The following is a 22,977-nucleotide window of genomic DNA, read 5'->3' on the forward strand; positions in this document are numbered from 1 at the left end:
GCGCTGTGACACGGAGCAGCTATTATGCCACAGCCTGTCAGCTGCAGCGCTGGCGGGCGGGCGCCTGCGGGCTGCGTCTTGGGTTTGCTGATAGGAACCTCGCACAAAGAATATCTCCTGCTCCATCAGACCTCTGAACCAGCCTGCCAGCTCCGGAGACAGGGGACAAGGCTCCAGCATGATGGAGGAGCAAGGAGGATGGGAAGCAAACCCTTGGGCTGATTTCTAATTGGGAAGACAATGAGACGTTTGAAACAAGATAGCTGCAATTAGGATGAGAGGCACTACAGAGATCAAGGGAAATGCTTCTTCATAAGAACAAGCTGGTGCTTCTCTCAAGGGGAGCGAGTGCGAGGGGCGGGGGGAAAGGTAGCCTGCTTGAAACAGGCTGGCTGTATAAATTAGACAGAAAACTCAACACAGAGAAATCTTCTCCTCCTTTGAGCTCACAACTGATTTCAACGGAAAAAAATATTATTAATCTGGCATCTTGCTTAGCAATAAACAACTCCTGTTTTTCTCTTCATGTCGGGAACATAATTTTTGACTGCTTCTGTAATTTTCAAAGATTCATGGGCGACCACCACGGGGACATTTGAGAAGGACCAGACAATATTTAAGAACCCATCAGTGGATGTTTAATGGTGTCCCAGGTCTGCGGTCCCAACAGGGCAGCTCATGGATGCTGGTGGTGGGGATGCTGGGCTGTTCCCAAAATTTCTGCTAAATAAACTCTTCCCTAAATCAGCATCCCCCACTAGCACAAAATTCTGATCAGAAATCTCACTTCACCTTGCTTATCTCCTTCAGGGATCATTTTAGTCTTGCATATCCAACACAGTCTGCAGGTTGCTGGTATCTCTAATTTTCTGATGCCACTTTAGTTGTAACACAGTTTGGATGTGACCTGCTCATCCACAGAAAGCTGGAGATTAAATTTCAAGCACTTGAAGAATATGCTGAATGCAGAGCAGCTGATATTTTCCCTTAAAAGTTACTTAAAAGCAGCACTAATTATCTTATTTTTCTGAAATTCTGTGAATGACATCAATGCTTAAAAAAATCAGTACAATCTGGAGAGGAAGGTTTTGCTGGAAATGTCGAGCAGAGCTCCGAGCTGTAGATGTTAAGGTCACAGAAAAAGGGAGCACAGAAGCTGAATTCCTTCTGGCAGCCTTCCTGGTACGGCAATGCTCAGTATCGTAGAGAAGCAGAGGTTTTCATCACTAAAAATAAGTCCAAACAAGAGCAAAATGAGACCGTCTTAATAGCACAGTGCAGCAGTAGCCGTGGCACTGATCTCCCCAAAGCTCCAACTGGAAAGACTCAGACCACTGCCTTTCATATATTGTTTAAATTGAAACCCTCAAAAGAAGTGTCCTGATTTTGTCTGGAACAGAGTTAATTTTCCTCCTAGTGGCTGGTGTGGTGCTGTGGTTTGGATTTAGCACGAGCAGGGTGTTGGTCACACGCTGGTGTTCTGGTTGTTACGGACAGCCAAAGGCTTTCTGGCTTCCTGGAAATGCACGAGGAGCTGGGGGAGCAAAGCCGGAGAGTGACCCGGCTGTCCAAGGGCTGTTCGTGCCCACGCGCCGTCACGCTCGGGTGTGAACTGGAGCTGCACGGGTGGCAAACCCCACTGCTCGGGAACGGGCTGTTGGCCGTGGGTGGTGAGCAATTGCATTGTGCATCACTTGGTTTGTATATATATATATATATATGTTTTCTCTCTCTCTTCCTTTGCTGTTCTTATGTCAACACATGAGTTCTTTTCCTTTCTCTCCATTTCCATTCTCTCCCCCACCCCACTTGAGTGCGCGGAATGACTGAGCAGCTGCCTGGTCCTGGTTGCCAGCTGGGGTTAAACCACAACAACAAGCATCCAACAAGTGTTTTGACAGGAAAACATTGCCTTCAGGTTTCTGCTTTTTCACATGCTTTTTTTTTTTTCTTAAAAAAATTCCTTCCTGTCTATGCGTTGTTCTCCAGTCCATATCAATATAGCAGAGCTGGGTCCTCTCACGGACAAGAAGCCGGAGAGCGGTTTTGATTCTCGTCTATTTCAGATCAAAGGGAAGATAAAAAGACATAACAGCAGCACCTGGATGGAGCACAATCGGTTCTTCAAGTAAAATCCAGGATCAAGCCCCTCTTAATACTAGAGGAGTGCAGCAGAGGGAAAACGGGCTCGCAACCGGGCATCTGCCCCAGGCAGAGCCCCCGGCCCGGTGCTGTCCCGGCCCCTTGTCTCACATGGGAACAACCCAGTGGCAGCAGCGGAGCCCAGGGAGGGGACACTGGGGACCACACGTGCTCCTGAAAACCTGCCGGCATCGCTGCTGCGTCCCCAGGATGGGGAGGGGGCTTCTCTCCCCGGGGCACAGACCCACCTGAGAAAAACAGGCAGGGCTGTTGTTGGAGTCACACAGCCACGGATTTTCCTGTGTTCAGATGACAGCGTTCCTTTGTCTAAGACACATGCATGTTTGGAGGGGTAAATCAAACCCAGTGTCACTTTTTCCCTGAAATGACGCCTACATGGTCAATGACAGAGACAGGACTAGACGTATCTGCAATGCTTTGCCTCCTGCCCTTAATAAAGCTTAAAGAAGATTTCTAAGGAACCATGGGCATTAGAATGGAGAGGTGCTTCAATAATAATCAAAACTGAATTCATTTTCATCCAGCCAAGACACAACACCGACCACCGCGACAGCAAGGCCTGCAAGGCCCTCGTCCATCCTTCACCCCCAGTAAAGCTCGGGTAAATGCAGTGACACTGGTGCAATTTATGCTGAAGGTGTGGTGGAATAAGGACAACTTCAGGTTATGTATGAGTTGTCTGTACATCATAACTAATTCTGTGTCGTTCTGCAGATAAAATTGCCCCTTAACACTTTCAGTAGTATTAATGTTTTTGGTTGGTTGGCTGGCTGTGTTTTTTCCCCAAACTAGAATTTATTGCTGCTGTTTTGTGGGCATATGTTCACTTTTGTTCAGTGTCAGCAAAGTGTGCTGTAGAGAATGGGATTTAAAAGCTCTGAACAATGGTGATTGCTGTTTATCAGTAAATATCTGCTTTCTCTTCTCTTTGCAGGGGAAAGAGAACTTGCTCCAAGAGGAAAAAATAGGAACATTCTGAGTGAGATATTTCAGTGCCTGGAAACTGACTCCCAGTAGATATAAAGAACCAAACAGGCTGAAGTTTTTATGTTAACTCGTGTCCCGAGGGAGCACTGGGACGCCCGGATTTTCCCTGCCCTGCGTGGTCTCTGCTAAGTCCCCGCATCTCCCTGTTCCTCCACCTTCCCTCCGCATAGAAGAGGAATAACAATTCTGTTCCTCACTGTGCAGTGTAAGCTGATGAATCATGCAGTATTAGTGCTAGATCTGTTAACTTATCATTCTCCCAGAGGAAATTAACTGAGAGCGTCAGAGCACATATGAAAAAAAAAAAAAAAAAGGGATTTCTGCCCATGATTTTCTTTGCATCTGTAAGATCAGAACACATATTGTTTTATTCAGCTGAAATAGATCTACAATTTTTTGGCTGTCTTTCCAAAGTAGGAGCTGACAAACTGGTGTTAGAAATGGTGGGGGAACGTCTGGTCTGAAAGGTTTGTTGCTTTGTTTTTAAACTTGCACGCCAGCGTGAGAATTCTGCGTGGCAGCTTTGTGTTTCACCATTTCCTTCGGTCCCCATCACTGTTTGCACAAGACAAAAGGAGAGGCAGAAATGGAGATGACATCCTCCCAGCCCTGCCTGCCCCAGGACCGTCACCTGCCCCGGAGCCGCCACCAACGGGGCAGCCGGACAGACGGACACCAGTGGGACCTTGGCAAACGCTGTGGGCGTGCAAGCGCCCGGCGGTCACGGCACAGACAAAGATCTGGAACAGCAGCAGCCCCAACACCGACCGCTGAGGAACAGCACGTGTCTGCTCTCCACTTGGACACCGAGCCACCGACCGCTCCTCTCCGAGTGTGACCATCCCACCGATTCCTCATCTGTCAAGCGGTCCATCCATTAAACCCACGTCTCTCCAGTTTAGATGCACGGGTGTCGTGTGGACAGTGTCAAAGGCTTTGCACAAGCCCACTGTCTCTGACATTTTACCCTGCTGCCTGAGAAATCCAGGGCTCTTCCCTTCTCCTTTTGTTTTTATTTCCTAGCCCAGAAACGCTGCTGAAGGAGATGGTTTCAGAGCTGTCTTTTCTCTCTCATCTGCCTTTTGTTTTGAATTTTTCTCCAAGAAGTGTTTATCGTGAGAAGTGCAATAATAGGTTGAGCGACATGGTCACTTTGAATTCAGCAGCATCTGCCAACCACCCTCTCCCGTCTCTGAAGTCAGTGGGTAGGTGATGCACGCACCGCGACAGTGCAAACAAACATCTGCTCCAGTGGGTGTGCACTTACTCACTCCAGCTCTCTCCAATCTAATTGGGAATTTCCAGGCGTATACTGCTCACGCTCTTTCCAAAATAACTTTTATAAGTATAAAGCGTATGAATTAATCATCCTTTTAATCCAGCAAAAGCTGTGCTATATCTGCTCAATCACGAGATATTTATTTCTGTTCTGGGTATTCAGGATGGAATATTTTTGTATTTTCTTTTCTTTTCACAAGTGCCGAGAGGAGTTTCCAGCTCAAAGGAGCAAAGCAGACGAGTTTTGCACAGAGAAGCAGGCAGCGGCGCAGAGATTGAGCAGAATGGTTGTCCTAGGGAGGGGGTAAACTGGGGATGTCTGTTTTCAGAGATCCACAAAGCGTGGAAGGACACGAGCACAACAGCACGAGTGTCCTGCAGCTCAGAGCTGGGACGCACAGGACAGATGATCGGGACAATCGCTCCATCATGTCTCCTTGTGCGGCTGAGGATGAGCAGCACGGACATGCACGTACCGGCCCCGGTGCTGGATGCCCTTGGCCATTCTGGTCATGCAGTTGGCCGTGCTGGTATGAGTGTATCAGATCTGGGGTGGCCAGCAGGCCCAGGGCAGTGACCGTCCCTGTGCTGGGACCTGCGGAGGACAAACTTCAGACCCTGGAGGCAGTTCTGGGCCCCTCACACCAAGAAAGGGCTTGAGGTGCTGGAGCGAGTGGAGAGAAGGGGACGGAGCTGGTGAGGGGCTGGAGCACAAGTGTGATGGAGCGGCTGAGGGACCTGGGGGTTCAGCTGGACAACAGGAGCTGAGGGGAGACCTTCTGATCTCTGAACTGCCTGAAAGGAGCTTGGAGCCAGGGGGGTCGGGCTCTGCTCCCCAGGAACAAGCGCCAGGAGCAGAGGAAACGGCCTCAAGTTGCCCAGGGGAGGTTGAGGTTGGATGTGGGAACAATTTCTTCCCCAAAGGGCTGTGGGGCATTGAACAGGCTGCCCAGGGCAGTGCTGGAGTCACCATCCCTGGAGGGCTGGACAGACGGACAGGAGGTTCTCAGGACATGGGGCAGTGACAGGGGTGGTGGAACAGGTGGACTCGATGATCTGGAGGGGCTTTTCCAAACAAAACAATTCTGTGGTTCTATGATTCTGTGAATTTTTGCAGGTCATTTAAGACAGGTCTGTGGCTCAGAAAGCAGTGCAGAGACCCGTGGGTAAGGATGGCACAGCCGGTGCCATCCGAACGTCCACAGCCACAAGCAGTGGGTGCACACCTTCTCAACATGGCTCCTGAGCACCGGCTGAGCGCCCCTGTTTGGCTCCTGTCCCTGCGCTGTGTCTGGGCAGCAGCCAAACCAGCGACGCCGCCGGACTAACGAGCAAGGGTCAGCGGGTCCACAAGCCCACCGTGGGTACCGGGGTGTATTTCTCAGCCCCCGGACGAGGACTCAGCTTCACACGCACTGAGCGCTCTGCCTGGGATGAGAGGGAACAAGAGCACAACACCCCCCGAATTGCAGACAGTGCAGTGGTCAGAAGAAACACAGCTTTGCCACCAAAGGAGATGCTGCTGGGGTATTGGAAATACACGCTGAGTGGACCTGATCAGGGCAGCTCCGCCAGAGCCACCACCAGGGTCAGAGTCACAGGGCGGTTTGGGTGGCAGGATGAAGCACCGAAGGGTCCCACTCCTCTCTAGACAAGCTGAAGTTTGTGGCGTTTTTTCTCTTTACATGGAGAGTAAGGCTTAAGCAGTTATTGCAATTGTGAACATAAGGAATTTTTACAATATAGCATTTCAGCAAAAATTTCAGTTCCTGTGATTTGACTGGAAGAGGAAGTTGCACAAATATTGCACATATTAGTGCGAGGAATCTCTACTTAAAATTCAGCCCATTTCACTCATTATTCAGGGGTGGTCATTTAACAGTGGAAGCTGCCTTAGCAGTTTCACCAAAATGGCACCTTTCAGCAAAGTAACAGAACTTTTTATGTGATATATTGTAGAAATACGGTGAAACACAACATACACACAAAGCCATGTCAGATTTTTATGGAAAGAAACCACTAAACGAGAAGAGGTTACAGGAAAGTGAAATGTCTACAGCAATTCAAAGATGAGCTGGTCGGGCTTGCCTTCTATATTGATTTTGCTTTCTGCTTAGCAACAGGATTTCATGCTGGTTATATAAAAATACAGAGAAACCTGCAAACAGTCTCTTGCTGTTGCAAAAAAACCCCCAACAAAATTATTTAGGATAACCTGATCTAGAAATGCTGCTGATATTAACCTCAGGAGCAATTGTCATTAACTGGGAATATTTAGGCAATAAAATTCAAACCCAAGGATTTGATTTGTGGGGAAGTAACTGGAAGCAGTTGCTTGTGTCTGAAAAAGGGTTTGTCTTTAACTCGGTTAAATAAATCTCTACATGGAGTCCTGTTCAAACACGTCACAGACAACAGGAGACAGAGGACAAAGGAGACAGGGGGATGGAGAGCAGCTTAGACAAGAGGGCAGTCCATGACGGCACATTTCAGAGACGAGGGTTTATTAAACGTTATATAAATTTTCAAGATAAACCAAGTATTTCCATTTACGTAGATCCATGCAACTTCCCAGCAATGATATGGTAGCATATATTTTGGCCCAGGCTATTCTGATTATAAGCAACACCCAATCTGAGGGCTGTCACAGAACTACTGTCATATTTATTCAAGATGATTGGTCTGAAGTTTCAACTACATCTGCTTTGATTTCACTAACCTTTGATGTCTCCTTTCTAATGATACTCGACTGAGTGTATTCCCCAGAAAGCACATTTCTGCCTGTGGCGAGACACCGTCATCCTGGAAGATGCTTGATGTTCTCAGCTCTCTCTGAAATTAGGTTTGCCTTGCTGGGAGCTGAGTGTTCTTTGCTCACCCGCTCAGCCCCAGCGCCCGCGTGGTCCTGTGTCCCGCACCCCAGCCCTCGGCGCCGGGCTGTGCCTCAATGCTGCAGGATCGCTCCTCCCCGGGCGCAGCAGCGGTACCTGGGGAAATCACAGCTCGCCCTTCGCGTGCACATTTCTGCTGTTGTTTGGCATGGGAAAGGTGATTTAGGGAAGATTGCTTCTAGGACATACACCCTTCTCGTGCTTTTGTGGCTTCCTCCCAATGCAGGATGGGGATAAATCAACCGGTGACATTTGAAGCTGGTATTTTTATACATTATAAAGGAAATAGTTCCTCAGATAGCTGGCTGTTACCCTGTGGCATTTAGTATTAAAAAAAAAGAAAAGTCACAGAGCTAAAAACCGTCACAGACAGTAAAGATGGGGAAGGGGTCTTGTGTCTCTCCTTGGCTCCTCTGTCCTTAGCTGCGAATATTAAAAGTCCTAAATCTCAACACACGTGATGCCTTTGTGATAATTTGTGTTTGTTAACGGCACCCTGTAGCGGGCTGCCCTGGCCGCAGCCAGGCACCCACCCTGCCTATCCCAGGGGATGGGGAAAACATCACAGGAAGGCGAAATGACTCATGGAATCCGATAATGGAGTTTAACAGGGAAAGCAAAAGCTGCACACGCAAGCAAAGCAAAATAAAGAGTTAATTCACTACTCACCATTGGCAGGCAGACGTCCAGCTGCTTCTTGGGAAGTGGAGCCTCAGCTCAGTCAATGGCTACTCGTGCAAATGCCATAATTGTGAGCATTCCCCTTTCCTCCTCCTTCCCATGAGCTTTTATCACTGAGCGCAATGTCATACGGCACAGGATATCCCTTGGTCAACTGGAACATCTCCATGTCCCCTCCCAGCCTTCATCCCACCTCTGGCCTCCTTATAGAGTCACAGAATCACAGATGGTTTGTGTTGCAGGGTCCTCCCCAGCTCCCCAGTGCCCTCCTGCCATGAGCAGGGACATCTGCAGCAGCTCAGGGCTGGTGACTCCAGCACTGCCCTGGGCAGCCTGTTCAATGCCCCACAGCCCTTTGGGGAAGAAATTGTTCCCACATCCAACCTCAACCTCCCCTGGCGCAACTTGAGGCCGTTTCCTCTGGTCCTGGCGCTTGTTCCTGGGGAGCAGAGCCCGACCCCCCTGGCTCCAAGCTCCTTTCAGGCAGTTCAGAGATCAGAAGGTCTCCCCTCAGCTCCTGTTCTCCAGCTGAACCCCCAGGTCCCTCAGCCGCTCCATCACACTTGTGCTCCAGCCCCTTCCATCGTATTTGTGCCCTCACCACAGCAATGCCAGTGGGTAGAGAGCAGCTGGGTGGGTGCCTGGCAGCCAGCCAAGTTCAACCCCCCAGATATATAAAGATATTTAATATCTTTGTACTCTTAATATGCTTTTTATTTAGGACAGTGTTTTTGGTTTGTTATTTTGTAATTATATTTCCTGAAGTGAGGGTGGTTTTTGAAAAACCCTCTAAAGATCCTCTGGAGAAAGGATTCATCCGCACCACAGATGCAGAGACCAGCACGGCAAGATTCAGGCATCTTTAACGGGCCAAGTATGTGCATGAGATGAGAGAAATACGTCCCTTTGCTTTCCCTCCGGGGATCTGAAGTCTGCACCGAGCAGACAGCGCAGTCCCTGGTTTCGGACAGTGTCAGATGGAGGGATACGCTGCGGAATCTCTCTGATTTCACTACTGCGCCTTTAAAGCATTTTCTAAAATGCATATCGTATCCATAAAAATTGCATTTTCTTTGGCTAGCACACTGCTTGGCGCTGGTAGAAATGCTTCCGATAACGCGCAGGACCCGCGTGCACAGAAGGGCTGGCTCTGCGTTTGAGCGCCGCTGGTCAGGGGCGAGCGGTCACCTTTGAAATGCCATTGCTTCGTCACAGCGAACCTCAGCTCAAACGACATTTAAATCCTCTTTTCCAACAGCCAGTGGTGCTCCAGTAGCTCAACCACTTGCACCTTTCAAGCTGGATTTTAATAATTTGATATAAATTAGCATTTATTAGATGAAAGCACACAGGTAGCCCTCGAAAGCCTCTGAAAGCAGGACATGTGGCTGAGTGTCCCCGAGCAGAGCAGGCTGGGCATCACAGACACCAAAACGCGCCCTGGGCAGCAGCGAAGCGCCGGCGCCAGCCTTCCTGTGCACAGCCTGGGGCGGCATTGGCTGTACCGGTCAAACTAACACGTGAACAGTGTAATTTCAGTTTAAGGATGGTTAGCCTTAAATTTATTCTTCGCTGACCTAATGCATAGATTCACAGAATCACAGGATGGTGATTCCCAGCTCCCCAGCCCCCCTGCCATGACAGGGACATCTTCACCAGCTCAGGGTGCTCAGACCCCGTCCAGCCTGGCCTGGGATGTCTCAGGGATGGTTCAGCCACCACCTCTCTGGGTACCTGGCACAGGCTCTCACCACCCTCAGGACAACGATTCCTTCCTCATGTCCGGCCTGAATCTCCCTCCTTTAGTTTAAACCATCACCCTTGTCCTGTCACAACAGCCCCTGCTCTAAAGTCTGTCCCATCTTTCTCATGGGCCTCTTTTAAGTTCATAAAGGTCGCAATAAGGTCTCCCCAGAGCTTCTCCTCTCCAGCTGCACAGCCCAGTGCAAGTCAAAGTGCTTTAAAGTGAAACAAGCGTGGTCAGAGAGGAATTTTGCCTCATTTGAACAAACCAGCCTGATTTCAGTCAAGTTTTACAGAGAGCGGGTGCAGCTTCTGTTGAGGTGGCCTCGGGCCTCAGAAGGGCATTGGGATGCTGTAACACCCCAGGGTGGCACACAAGCCTGGTCTGGTGGGACAGAAAGGAATGCCATGGGAAGATGGAGGTGACAGCCACACGTCTCCACTCACACCATGTTCCCCTGCGCCTGGGGTAACGACCCGAGGCCTTGGCAGGGGCCAGGCATTGTCATCTTCTCTGCAAGGGGATGAGCATCCAACATCAGCCATTGCTTGCCATGGAAAGGGCTGTGGGGCATTGAACAGGCTGCCCAGGGCAGTGCTGGAGTCACCAGCCCTGGAGGGCTGGACAGACGGACATGCGGCTCTCAGGACACGGGGCAGGGACAGGGCTGGGGGAACGCTGGACTCAATAATCTTAAAGGTCTTTTCCAACCTCAGTGATTCTCAGAATCCACTATATTCCATGATTCTTTTCACATATCTGTGTACATTATGGGCCCAGCACCGGCTTTGGTGGGAAGCCCTCCTAGTTTATTTTCTCACTGTTTTCTTCAGTGAGACTACCTTTTCCTCAAACAACAAAACTTTCCTGACATTTTAACTTAGCATCATCATTTATTGTCACTTTTTGTTACAGTCATAAGTTGCACTAAAAAAGAAAGAGAGAAGGAATAGACCTTTTTTTTTTAATATATATATATATCTTTTTATATAGCTCTGACTGGGGTTTAATCTGTTTACCCATGTATTTTCACTCTTCTCCCATGTATTCATGCTCTCTGTTCTTTCCGGTCTTTTTTTCATCACACTTTAAATGGAACATGAAGAACACCGTATAAGAGCCATTTAAAAATAATTAATCAATGTACTTAGTCTTCTAAAAGGAATTCTACAAAACTGCTCCCTTTAAATTAAATGTGTAACAGAAATGGTCATTTTGAATTCTTAGCAGTGTTTTCGTCAATGCTAAATATTCTTTATGCAGTTATTAAAGTACATCAACAATTTATGAGTTTGTTGGACCTTGGGGATTTATTGGAGAGCTTGCAAGTGAGGACAATAAAGTCATTCACTGTAAGTAAAATATTATTAAAAGTATAACCCAAATATGTAGAGTTTTAAAATGTTGGGGTTTATATGATGAAATGTTCCCCTAAAACTCTTCCTTTCTTTGATCACCTCTGTTGTCTGGATGATGAACAAACAGGGCATGAACTTGCAACTGTGCCTCTTTCCATTGCCCACAGTAAAACACATTGAGGGGTCTTTGTCTCTTCCAAATAATGACATTATTGCTGTTTTTCCGGAGTTTTCCGCCTCCCCTACAGTCCTGTCTACGCATTTTCCAGGCTTTGTTTTTGCCTGAATTAGCTGGAGCTGCAGAGCAAACAGAATTATCCAGGTTTCTGCGAACGGGCGGCTGCTCACCCACCGCTCCCCGCTCCGCCAGCGGTGTCATTAGGCCCCTATTTAACCGCACGTATGGCCGCGAGGGCATGTTTGTGTTTCATTTATACGGGTACGATTAGCTGTTCTCGGTGCTCGTCTGCCGTCAAACTGAAAATGTGTCATGCGCTATTACCCAGGCAAATGTAATGCCCCCAAAATAAACACGCCCCGCTAGTTTGCAGGCGGTAATCGACGGAAAAACAGGTGTTTCCCATATTCCGTGTGATTGCTACACATATGGCTTCTTTTATGCTATCCTTCAATTACTTTGCAGTGTTGGCTCCTGCAGAAAAAGAAATAGAGTTACCGAAAAAGAGTGGTTTCAAGAGTGTTCTTTGGTCCACGGCCAAATTGAATACAAGTGGCGCAGCCCTTTTTAGTATTTAAATAATTGAAACGCAGCAGCCACCACATCCACTTTAGCCATCAAACTGCATTTCCAGCTACTCTGATTTTAAAACGTGGTGCTCAGACTTAGCAAATTAAAGCTACACATAACACGAATTCCCATTTGAATGGTGTTAACCTTCTCAAACTGGACCTTTCAAGTGGAACTGGTGAAATAACATCAACACCTGCGTAACCGGTTGGTTTTATACTCTACAACCAGAAGTTTTATCTTGCAGAAGCATTTAGCTCCTGACAGCTGTGTAAGATCTCCTGGTCCTGCAGCGCTAATAATGGGCAGATTTCGTAATGAGACGCAGGCAGAAATACCAGCGGTCACTTTTTATAACAGGCTTCCTGCAATGTGTTGTTCTTCAGGGTGAATGCGCTTGGAAGAGAAATAAAAGAAGAAAGAAGGCATTGTTGCTCATGGATAACAGCACGGAGCGGCTGCTCGTCAGCCGAGGTTAAAGTTGGAGGTGTTCTGCAGAGCCGGCAGCGAGCCTGGCCCAGGTCCCACCGGGGTTCACTGTGAGCCCCAAAACACTCAGACTAGGGCTGGGTTGATCTTCGAGCCCCGTGCGTTGATGTCTGACCCAAACAAACATCTCTGTCTCGCTGCATCAGGAATTGTGCTAGAGCAAGGCTTGCGGTGGCCGGCTCTCCGCTCCGGGCGCCTGTGACGGTGGAAGACGTCCAGACCGAGACCTGGTCTCGTCAGTTCAGCAGCAGTAACACGTTCGGGACACCCTCCTGCTTTGTCAACATGCCCCTCCCGTCAAGAACGACCAGCATTCAAACCCAATTAAGTTTACATGTTTGAAAGAAAGCTCTGCGGGTAGACAAAAAAATGGTCAGTTTCATATCACAAAATCAAATGGGTCACGCTCACAAAGCGACATCGGAGATGAATTTGCTCTCTGGCTTTTGCCTTGTGACTGATTCAAAATGAGATGTTGTTACATAATACCCTTCTTCATCAGGAATATTCTTTCAAAATAATAAGATGGCATGGCCCTGAAACTTCTTTTTTTTTTCTGCAGATAAACACAATTCTTCCACCTGCCTTTGTTCTTCCTCATGCACTGTTCCTGTTTATCTATGCTCTTTCATCATTTGCCTGAATAAAGCCATTGTTCCTCTCCTCCAAGGTGCACAAAGACAAAGGAATGTGACTTTATCTCTTTATAGCTTCCTGGGGTGCCTTCAGCTCAGTGACAGCTTTCTCACTTCACCAATTGCAGGGTTTCATGCATGTGCTTCTCACCTTAAAATCAATGTATTTCTCAGGATACTGGCTGCCATTCAGCGGTGAAGATTTCGCGCTCCCCAGCGTGTTCTGAGTGATGGGACGGGTTTGTGGCCGGCGCGGACGCGGAAAATCCAGCTGGAGCATGAGGAATTCCCACCCCAGAGCTCAAAAACATGGACTCAAGGCTTATACAAAAATCACCAGGTCTAAATGCACTTGCCCTACTCATGAGCAAGGAAACAGAATGCTGCATGGAAGTGCCTGGCTTCCCAAAACCAGTCTGTCTCCCTTTTTCATGGACATTTTTCTGAAGGATCAGAAATGTGGGTACAAAACCACAGCCATGGGCTGAAACCTTTACGTGCCTTTTGACAATGAGGGAAAAAAGCCCATCATCTAAACTCTTAGGCACGAGGGAGCAGGAAGGCTGCCCTTGGCACAACGGGGTTAAGTTTTTGCATGGGGTATGTAAGGACATTTCCAATACAATTTTCATCCAGATGTCCTGGAACAAGTTACTGAACATTAGCACAAAGCTCTCCAAAATACCCCTGCGAGCTAACTGTGTGACAGGGGAGGCATCGGGAACACCAGCAGGTGACGATGCGTATTTATAGTTGCTAAAGAAATACGAGATTTGATAAAAGATCCCTGCCCCGTGGATTCTGATTTACACTGCTGTAATATACTTTTCTTAATAAAAGTATTTTAGTAGAATTATCGTCCTTGTCAGGTCAAAATGAGGACTGGGAGGATTAATTCATGGCTGTCCTGCAACTAACAGTTTGGGTGAGGACCTCACACTCGGTATCACACACTGTGCTGATGGACATCTTACCTGTGTGCAAGGGAATATTTTGCACTTGGTCTACAAGAAGACATTTCAGCTTAGGAAATGTAACGATTCCCGCTCGGCTGCCACAGGCAGAAAGAAACCTCAAGGGCTTTACTGACAATCCTCCACCAGATGAAGAGAGGTCCTTAGCAGAATGTAGATCCCCTAGAAGCACGTCTGTCTTGAATATCATGTTAAACTGAAGTTATGCACTAGAAATAATATTTCTACAGCTGGTCTTCTGCTTGTTTCTGACTTTACACTCAGGCAGAGTAGCATTGGGTGCACCGGGGGCTCAGTTAATCAACAAGCAACAAACATAAAATGTTTATGAAGCATGAAACAATTATCTTTGGCTCCACCTGATGCTGCTGAGCAAGCTGTTCCTTTTTATCACGCTCCTATTATTTGGGAATGTAGTGGGCTGTACAGCATCCTTTGTTAACGGACAGGATAACCAAATTTGTGTAGCACCTCGCGCATTATCACAGCTCAGGACTCTGTGTACAGCCCATCTAGCTGAAGTCCTGAACAGAAAGATAACCCAATAAAGGAAGACATGTAAATGAATTAATTATTTACAAAAAAGAGCAATGAGGTTTTCAAAACAGTCTTAGGGATATAGATGTTCCAGCCACAGCTTAAGACTTGGCAATATAAATTGCCATCGTACACGCATGGCTCTCACCTCATTTCTGTATGCAGATACTGTTTTCTGCACAGTTGCTTAATGCAAAACATAGAATTCAAGCCAAGTTGCAGTCTCAGCGGTGAGAAATGAGAGGTAAAGAGCCCTCTGTGTTTTGAGTAGAACAACAGTGGTAAAACTGACCCAGGAAAAACCCATGTGGACCCAGAAATTGCTTGGCAAGACAACCTCATTTAAAGAAAGCCTCAGAAACACACTGCTAAAAATGGAACAGAGGGATCTTGAAGGCATCTGTCCAGGAAACTGAAGAAAATATATTTTTGGCAGTGAACACTGAGAAAATCATGCAGTGAATATGATAAATTAAAATGAGCAGAAAACACATCCTAGTCGCTTGCCTTGACTTTGACAAACCCTGTCCTGTCATTGTACCATGCTGCAGAAAGTGAGAATGGGTGAATACCAGGAGAGTGCTGTAGTGTCATTTTACTGGTATTCTATTCTGTATTGATACTTATTGATACTCTATTGGCGTTTCTGGTATACTTACTACACACTCATCCTTTTTGCCCTCCCTTGATCCATTCAGACTCCGGTTCTTTTTGGCTCCTGTACACGTCATGGCCCGTTACCTCATCTGGAGCAGTTACAGCCCCCGATCGCTCCGGATCCTCAGGATGTTCCTAGGACCGTACCCATCCCAGCACAGTGATGTCCGAGGCTGAGATCTTAGACACTGAAAAACCTTTTACAATGTTTTCCTCTCCCCCCTGTTTTGTATTCATGTTTCCCATTGTCTTCTTGATTTAAAAGCCAATGAAGAGTAGGGCAGGCATACCTGTCACTCTGTAATAAGCAGAAGGAAAGCAGTACTGAAGCTCAGCTCTGATATTTGAAAGCAACTTGTTAAAATTCCCAGTGTAAAAGCTGGGAATATCAAGCAGTTAAATACAGTTAGGTATAAAATGAAGCTACTAAAAGGTTCTGTTTCAGAGATAGAGGCAAGAACATTTAGGGAATATTAGGAAATTTTTAGAGGCGTCTTCTGACATGTGAGGAGAGGAAAGACAATGAAGTGGTAGCAGAAGAGCTAAATAAAACAGAAGCAGCTGGGGAGATGTGGATGGAAAATGAAAGTAAGAAAATACATGAGTATTTAACAAATTCCAGCATTTGCTGAGAAACTGCAATCTGCAGACCGCTGGATGCGATTAAAAAAAATAATTAAAAATGAGTAATTTTACTCAGGATGAAGATATTTGTTATATAATCAGACCGGGCAGTGGTGCCAATTAATGCAGCATACCTATGGTGTGTTGGAACTATCAGGGGGTGATGTGCATTAATCAAGCATTACCGCGCAGTAGGTCCCAGGTTATTAGCTTAATTGAAAAAAATAAGTAAGTAAATAAATAAATGTATGTATGTTTTTATTCGGCCAGCTCTGCCGTTGCACCGGCGCTGGGACCGAGCGCCGCTGCTCCCACCGACACGGCGGGGCCGGGGGCAGAAACCCGCCCGCCGAGGGCAGGGTCGGCGCTCCGCTTCACCTCCGCTCGGGGTGAATCCCGGCGATTTTCGGCAATAACGCTAATAAAGCAGCGCCGCGCTCTCCGCCCGCGGGCACCGCCGCCGCCTCCCGGCCCGCGGGCGCGAACTCCGCTCCCGCCCCCGCTCCCCCCGGGCCCGGGCGGGCTTCGCCCCCGCGTCCCTCCCGCTCGTTTCCGCGCCCGCCCCCCCCGGGGAATTACCACCCTCCCCCCGGCTCGGGGGCCAGGTACACTTGACGTCAGGGATGGCTGTCGTCGTTTTGACGTGTAAACACTCCATTTCCATTCCGGCTCCGGAGGGTCTGGGCGCCGCGCAGCCCCGGGCAGCCGCACCGCCACACGCCGGCAGGCAGGACCGCGCCGGGCCGCCCGCTCCCCGCGCTCGCCTAGCAACGCGCCGCGGCCCGCCCGCCTCAGCCCGCCTCAGCCCTCCCGCCTCAGCTCGCCCGCCTCTAGTCCGCTTCAGCCCGCCTCAGCCCGCCCGCTTCAGCCCGCCTCAGCCCGCCCGCCTCAGCCCGCCTCAGCCCGCCACCCCGAGCCCGCGGCCATGGACGGGCGCTGCTGGCGCGGCCGGTGCGCGGCCCTGGCCCTGCTGACCGTGTGCTGCTGCCTGGCCCGCGGCGGCGGCGCCGAGCGGCAGTTCCTCAACGAGTGGGCGGCGGAGATCCCGGCGGGCATCGACGCCGCCAGAGCCATCGCGGAGGAGCTGGACTACGACCTCGTGGGGCAGGTACGGCCGGGCAGCCCGGGGCTCCCCTCCCGGCCTCACGGCCGCCCTCGAAACTTGTGCCCGGCTGCCGCTCGCGGGGCTCCGGGGAGTTGGACGCGCCTTCTCCCCGCGCTCCTCACCCGTTCCGCATCTGGCGGGAGCCCCGCGACCGCAGCGCCCGGCCGGGGACGGCTCTGCCTGAGGGGAGCGGGCAGGGTCGGGCGGGACACCCGGCACCCCATGAGGGGAGCGGGCAGGGTCGGGCGGGACACCCGGGACCCCATGAGGGGAGCGGGCAGGGTCGGGCGGGACACCCGGGATCCCAGGAGGGGAGCGGGCAGGGTCGGGCGGGACACCCGGGACCCCATGAGGGGAGCGGGCAGGGTCGGGCGGGACACCCGGGACCCCATGAGGGGAGCGGGCAGGGTCGGGCAGCGCCACGCGGTTCTCCCAGGGAGCACCCGGCAGCGACCAGGCAAGGGCAGCCCCGCACTCTGAGGGGACCGGGCAGGCTCCCGGGCTCTGCTTGAGGGGACTGGGCAGGGACCGGGCAGGGCAGCCCCTCTCACCCTGAGGGCACCGGGCAGGGTCGGACAGGGCACCCCGCGCTCCTTGGGGGAACTCGGCGCCCTGGTTCTCCCTGAGGGGAGCAGGTGGGGACCGGGCAGGGCAGCCTCCCTCTCCACGAGGGGCCGAGCAGGGCGCCCCGGTTCTTCCTGAGGGAACTGGGTGCCCCATTTATCCCTGAGGGGGCCGGGCAGGGTCGGACAGGGCACCCCGCTCTCCCCGAGCGGACCGGGCAGGAGCAGGGCGCGGGCAGCTCTGGCTCCGGCCCCGCTCGCCCCCGCCATCCATCCATCCATCCCCGGGCTCCTCTCCAGCAGCCCCCCCGGGCGCTTTTTTTGGGATGCCGTGACGTCAGCGTTGTCAGGGATGAGTAACCGCCGTGAGGTGACAGCCTCGTCCCACCTCCGGACCAGGGTCCTGTGCCAGGCGGTGTCTGGGGACCCCGCGCCCCCGCCGCGGAGCCGCTTCCCCCCGGTGCCCCCGCCGGGAGCCGCGGGTGGGCCCGGGCTGTGTCGGCCCCTGCCCAGCAGCCGTGCGGCCCGTGCCCCGCGTCCCCGGCACCCTCATGATCTCAGGCTCTCAAACCCAGGTGTGATCCCACCTCTGTAAGTCAAGGGTTGGTCCTTCTGCCCTTGGAGTCAGTGGATTCACCCCCACTGATTCAAAACAGCCCCGGTGTAGAGAAGAGGGTTATTTCATACAATAATAGAATCATTTCTGTTGGAAGAGACTTTCAAAATAGTAATTTAGAGGTGATAGGGTGCACCCAGCTCTCCCAGGACAAGTGAGAATGCCACGTCAGTGGGTGCGTGTACAAACAAACCCCACAGTTGGTTTCTGGAGCCACACGAAGCTTTTTACACCTGTCCGCTGAACGCCAGGAAGAGCAGATCAAACTGGCCCGTGACCATACGTAAAACCTGCCCTTTGAAACGTGACCATGTTGAGGCACGTCCATGAGTATCTGCTGCATGTACTACATTAGTGAGTACTTTAGTAGTAATGACTGCTACTTCACTAGCTTAAATGGAATTATTTCCCCAGTTTCTCCTAGCATACACAGGCTGTGATCAGCACTTGTTAGTTGAAAGGTGCTTTTTAGTTTAGATTAAAATATGTAAAGGCTAGTTGCATGCTCTTTTCTTATGTCTTTTAGGCAGAATGAATTTTGGTCGGGTTGTGAGATTACTGATATTTGTTTGCAGTGGGGAAATATCTCTCGATAGTTAGAGTATGCCTCTGTCTTACAGATTGGATCACTGAAAAATCACTACCTATTCAGACATAAAAGCCATCCAAGACGGTCTCGAAGAAGTGCCATTCATATCACTAAAAGACTTTCTGATGATGAGCGGGTGAGTGTTACATTTATTCTTTTTCTTGCTCGCTGTTTATTCTGTCTCCTTATTGCTGGCTTTGTAATGAGGTCACAGACAGGCTTTCCTCGTTTTGCAAGTCTAATATATTCAGCCATCCATACTCGTGTTGAATAATACTTTATTATTCTGTCATTAACAGGCAGAATCTGACCCTCTCTCACCCTGTTTTTCGCAAGTGCTTTCCAAATTAAGATTTAAGGTATGCAGCATTGCAGAGGCTTGGAATTTCAGATGTTGATGTGTTGCTGATGAAAATATGAACAAGGAACCCCAGGGCTTGCATCAAAATAAAAATGCATGATGCACTAAGTTTAATCAGACCACATCTGTGCAATTACCATGGGAATTTGGTTTGATTTAAAGTGACCAAATATTAAAAAAATGTAAAAAGGGGAAAAGGGCTGAGGTTTTGCTGGATTCGCTTCTGCGACAAGCTAAAATACCTTCTTGAAGGATCCATCACACGTTCTAGACTTGTCGTCTTTTGGTGCGCTGGGATCCCACAGCAGTCAGAGAACAGGCACGCTGGGGAGCCAGGGATCCACGGAACGATCTGCTGGTGAAGCAGACTCCCCATTTATTTGATTTATTTAAGAGAGAAGCATGTCTGTTTGTAAACACACTGAAAAACTGGGGTGCGTGGTGAATTTAAGGAACGGACTGGAATCCGCAAATTTCAGAACAGTGAGATTTGAATTTCAAATTAGCATTATTGCAGCAATCATTGTAAAAATATGAGCGCTACAAAACATGGAGTAACGTAGTTGTGAAAACTAGCAATTTGTAATTTGAAAATGAGTAATTGGTTATCTGTATGTTTTAAGTGCAAATGTAATCTTGGAGGAAATATTGCTATATTTATAAGTATATGTATGCAGCTAGAAGAATTAAAAGAGGGGTGAGACAGTATTTTTTTGCCTGTTCTGTATCAAAACTGTACACTCCAACCTTCTTGCAAACATTGGATTAACAGTCTAAGTCTTCTAGGTGAAATTATTCTAAACTGTGGGCTTCAAAACCACAGCTTTAGTGTAAATCAGTGTTCCAATTTATACCCATACCTATGATCAGATGTTCCACTACTTAATAGTACAATGTTCAGGAACGGATTTTTGGTTGCAGTTCCTCTCGTTTTTGGATTTATTACATCAAATGCAACTCTTAGACAGGGAAGCACGACTGTGTTTAATATCCCGAATTCTAGTGTCATAAGCAGAATGGAAGCAATTGTGTTACACACATTGCTGCCAAACGTTATTGGAGACTCATATACTCAGATCCAAAAACAGAGCTTCAAAGTGCTGCAGGTGATTTGCTAAATTTACTCCAGTTTCCCTTTTATTTACCATCTAGTATGCAAATTGATTATGTGAATGAATGAGATGTAATTATGTCATTATGTAAGTGTATAAACACAAAGCAATCATGTAACACCGTGTAGTTATACATGGACCTCTGCTCCAAAGAGCTACTCTTGTTCAGCAGCAGCCTATTTAAAAAGATTTAAATTCAGTCACTGAAAAGGGAGGGAAAAGGGAATCCTGCTTTTGTTTGTATAACACTTTCATGAATTTTACGGTATGTTAAGTGTGAAAGCTGGGGTAAAACTTGGCTCTAATCTGAATATGTATTGGCTTCCTATAGATGTCCCCGTGTTTGTTGTAAAACAGATTAAAAAAGCCCAAATATATTGAAGGGATATAATTATCTGGTTCCTTAACTGCTTTCAGTATTTTTACTAGTCTCTGAATCTACTTTATTGCAAGAGATTTTAAATCAAGATTGTTTTCACTGCTTTATGCATCAGTGACTGGAGATTTGGCACAGGGCCTTCAGCTGTTGCCATAGATGGATGGTTGGAACCTCACCCAGCTGCTGAGTGACAAATATTTGGCTTGTTTGTCTGACATATGTGCTTGGTAGTTTCAGCTCATTTCCCTCAGTCCACATCAGAAAAAAAAAATAACAAGCATGGAAGCTGTCAATTGTTAATTAGTCTTGGGTGATGAAGAGGTCAAGATTTGCTGTGGGCAGGAGAGAGAGGTAAAGGTAATTGCTCTAACCCGTGCACCAGTATGTGTGGCCCTGGATATCAATAGGGCAGTTTAAAATAGTTGTGCTTGCATGGGTATATTAATCTTCTGTGACTTACTACGGTTTGTAGGGGTTTTAGCACTGAATATATGGCAAAGGGAATAGCAATAGAGAGTTTGCAGTAAACATGGCTGCTGTAGCTTCCATCGTTAAAGGTTTTTATTCTTGTAGTGAGCTTTCATTAGACTCTCACTGGGAAATTGTATTTTAATCAAATCAGCACCTTCTTTAGTCACTATAATTTCTGAGTCACTCTTACTGTTGTTTCATATAAGGTGATAGATGTAAGGACCATAAAGCCATTGGATCACAGTAGAGAAAAATAATGAAATCTATTCAGACATTTAAAGCAAAAGGTTAGATCCAAGGCATCCTCCACTTGAGGCTTTGTAGCAGATCTTCGCCATCTACTGAACCTGAGTTTGCTTTGCTCGTTTGGAAACTGCGATGAAAAGCACCAGCTTGATCTGTGCCAGGGTGACTGCCCGTGTACTAGCAATGAATAACATTTTATTCCCATTTCCAACAGGAGCACACGGCACAGAGAGACATCTCAGAATCAGGATTTGATTTGAACTGCGTTTAGTGATGTATTCAAGGGAGCTAAGCGAGATACGCTTTTAAAATGCGACCTGGTGATTTAGAGGTTGCCGTTTCTGTGCACAAACGCTATGCAACTCATTGTGTTGATGCTTTAGCAAAACACACTGAAGCATTTTGGCTTTCAGTTGCCTGAAGTGGAATTGTGCCAGTGATGAAGTTAGTCCAATATTCATGGCTTACTAATTGATCACACTTCAAAACACCACTGGGAAGGAGACTTGAAGGTCCAGATGGGCTATGAGTAACGGCATCATTATGATTGCTAGACTAAAGCCAGAGATAATCTTTCTCCTTCCCTTCTGACTCCCGGTAGAAATAGATGGGGATTAAAATGTAGGTAGGAGAAAGAAGCAAGCTGTGGTTTTGCTTGTTTCGATAACCACCTCTGCTTAGATAATCTTCTAACCACACTGCACATTTGATATAAAAGCCTGCATTGTGTTGCAGTCGCAGGAGTTCTACTCTTAACTTGTACTTCACAATTTTCTTTGAATTGATTTTATAGTACTGTGATTTCACCAAGTCCTCTTCCCCAAAGTACGTTGTACTACAGTATAAATAATCCTCTCTGCATCACATGTTGCTCATTTTGCTTTAGACATCAAAATTTTGCTGTGTGAGTAAACCCCTTGTCCTCTGGGCTACGAGTCCTAACCTACAGAAGCTTACTTGTCTTATTTATACAAATAATTGTAGGTGTCATGGGCAGAGCAGCAGTATGAAAAAAAGCGAACTAAGCGTGCTGTGGTGAGAGACTCAGCAGAGAATCTTTTCAATGATCCTATGTGGAATCAGCAGTGGTATCTGGTAAGAATTTGCTTCATTCTGGAACTGGGGATGGTCAATTTTGGTTGCGCTACTGGCTGCATTATTTTACTAGTGTCAGAGCAATTTCATTGAAGGGAGTAAATGAAGAGTCCCTCATTAGCATATGCTATAAAAATGAGAGAAATATTAGAAAGTGTAACACTTAAAAGCTACCTTTATGATATTTTTTAAATATTTGCTGTTGGCATATGATAAGTCCCCTGTCATGTCTGAAAGCTGGCTATGTATTTCTTTATTAAAATCGTTAGTGCAGAGCACACACTCTAGATGAAAATAGAAGCATGTGCGTGTGTGTGACAAGCACCTTCAGCCTCTGGGACTAGGATTTAAACTGAAGAGGGTCTCGACAGCTCACATGTTCAAAACCTCAAGGAAGAGAAATTTCCTGAGCTCTGTAGTTTCTGTCTGCATGTGGCAACTCAGAAATACAATTGATCTTTTATGTTCTATATGTTTTCTTTTGAGAGTCAGTATTTCCACTATGCATCTAGCTGTACCTTTAGTCTAGGCTTTATTGCTTTCAACACAGAACAGGGCTGGGATTAAAGGTGGGTACAACAAATAAAGAAGAAAGGTCAAGCACAAACGTAGCCCAAGTGACTGGAAATACCTTTATCTTCTTCAGTTCGGCTTAGGCAAAATAGACCAAACTC

General features: G+C 48.0%; 1 protein-coding gene and 1 long non-coding RNA gene across 2 annotated transcripts in view; both read left to right on the top strand.

Moving 5' to 3' along the window:
- The first annotated feature begins 9,770 nt into the window (after positions 1-9,770).
- The window catches only part of LOC309451115, a 36,557-nt gene continuing 23,350 nt past the window's right edge, over positions 9,771-22,977 (top strand). Inside the window, exon 1 of the long non-coding RNA XR_014186184.1 lies at positions 9,771-9,894. This is a non-coding gene — a long non-coding RNA (uncharacterized lncRNA). The remainder of the gene's footprint in view (positions 9,895-22,977) is intronic.
- The window catches only part of PCSK1 (proprotein convertase subtilisin/kexin type 1), a 29,646-nt gene continuing 23,350 nt past the window's right edge, over positions 16,682-22,977 (top strand). Inside the window, exons 1-3 of the mRNA XM_082074573.1 lie at positions 16,682-16,874; positions 18,671-18,775; positions 22,193-22,303. Of these exons, the coding sequence (XP_081930699.1) occupies positions 16,692-16,874; positions 18,671-18,775; positions 22,193-22,303 (399 nt within the window). The 5' untranslated portion in view covers positions 16,682-16,691. The remainder of the gene's footprint in view (positions 16,875-18,670; positions 18,776-22,192; positions 22,304-22,977) is intronic.

The sequence above is a fragment of the Streptopelia decaocto genome (assembly GCF_964273445.1).
Source record: "Streptopelia decaocto genome assembly, chromosome: Z".
Classification (NCBI taxonomy): Eukaryota; Metazoa; Chordata; class Aves; order Columbiformes; family Columbidae; genus Streptopelia; species Streptopelia decaocto.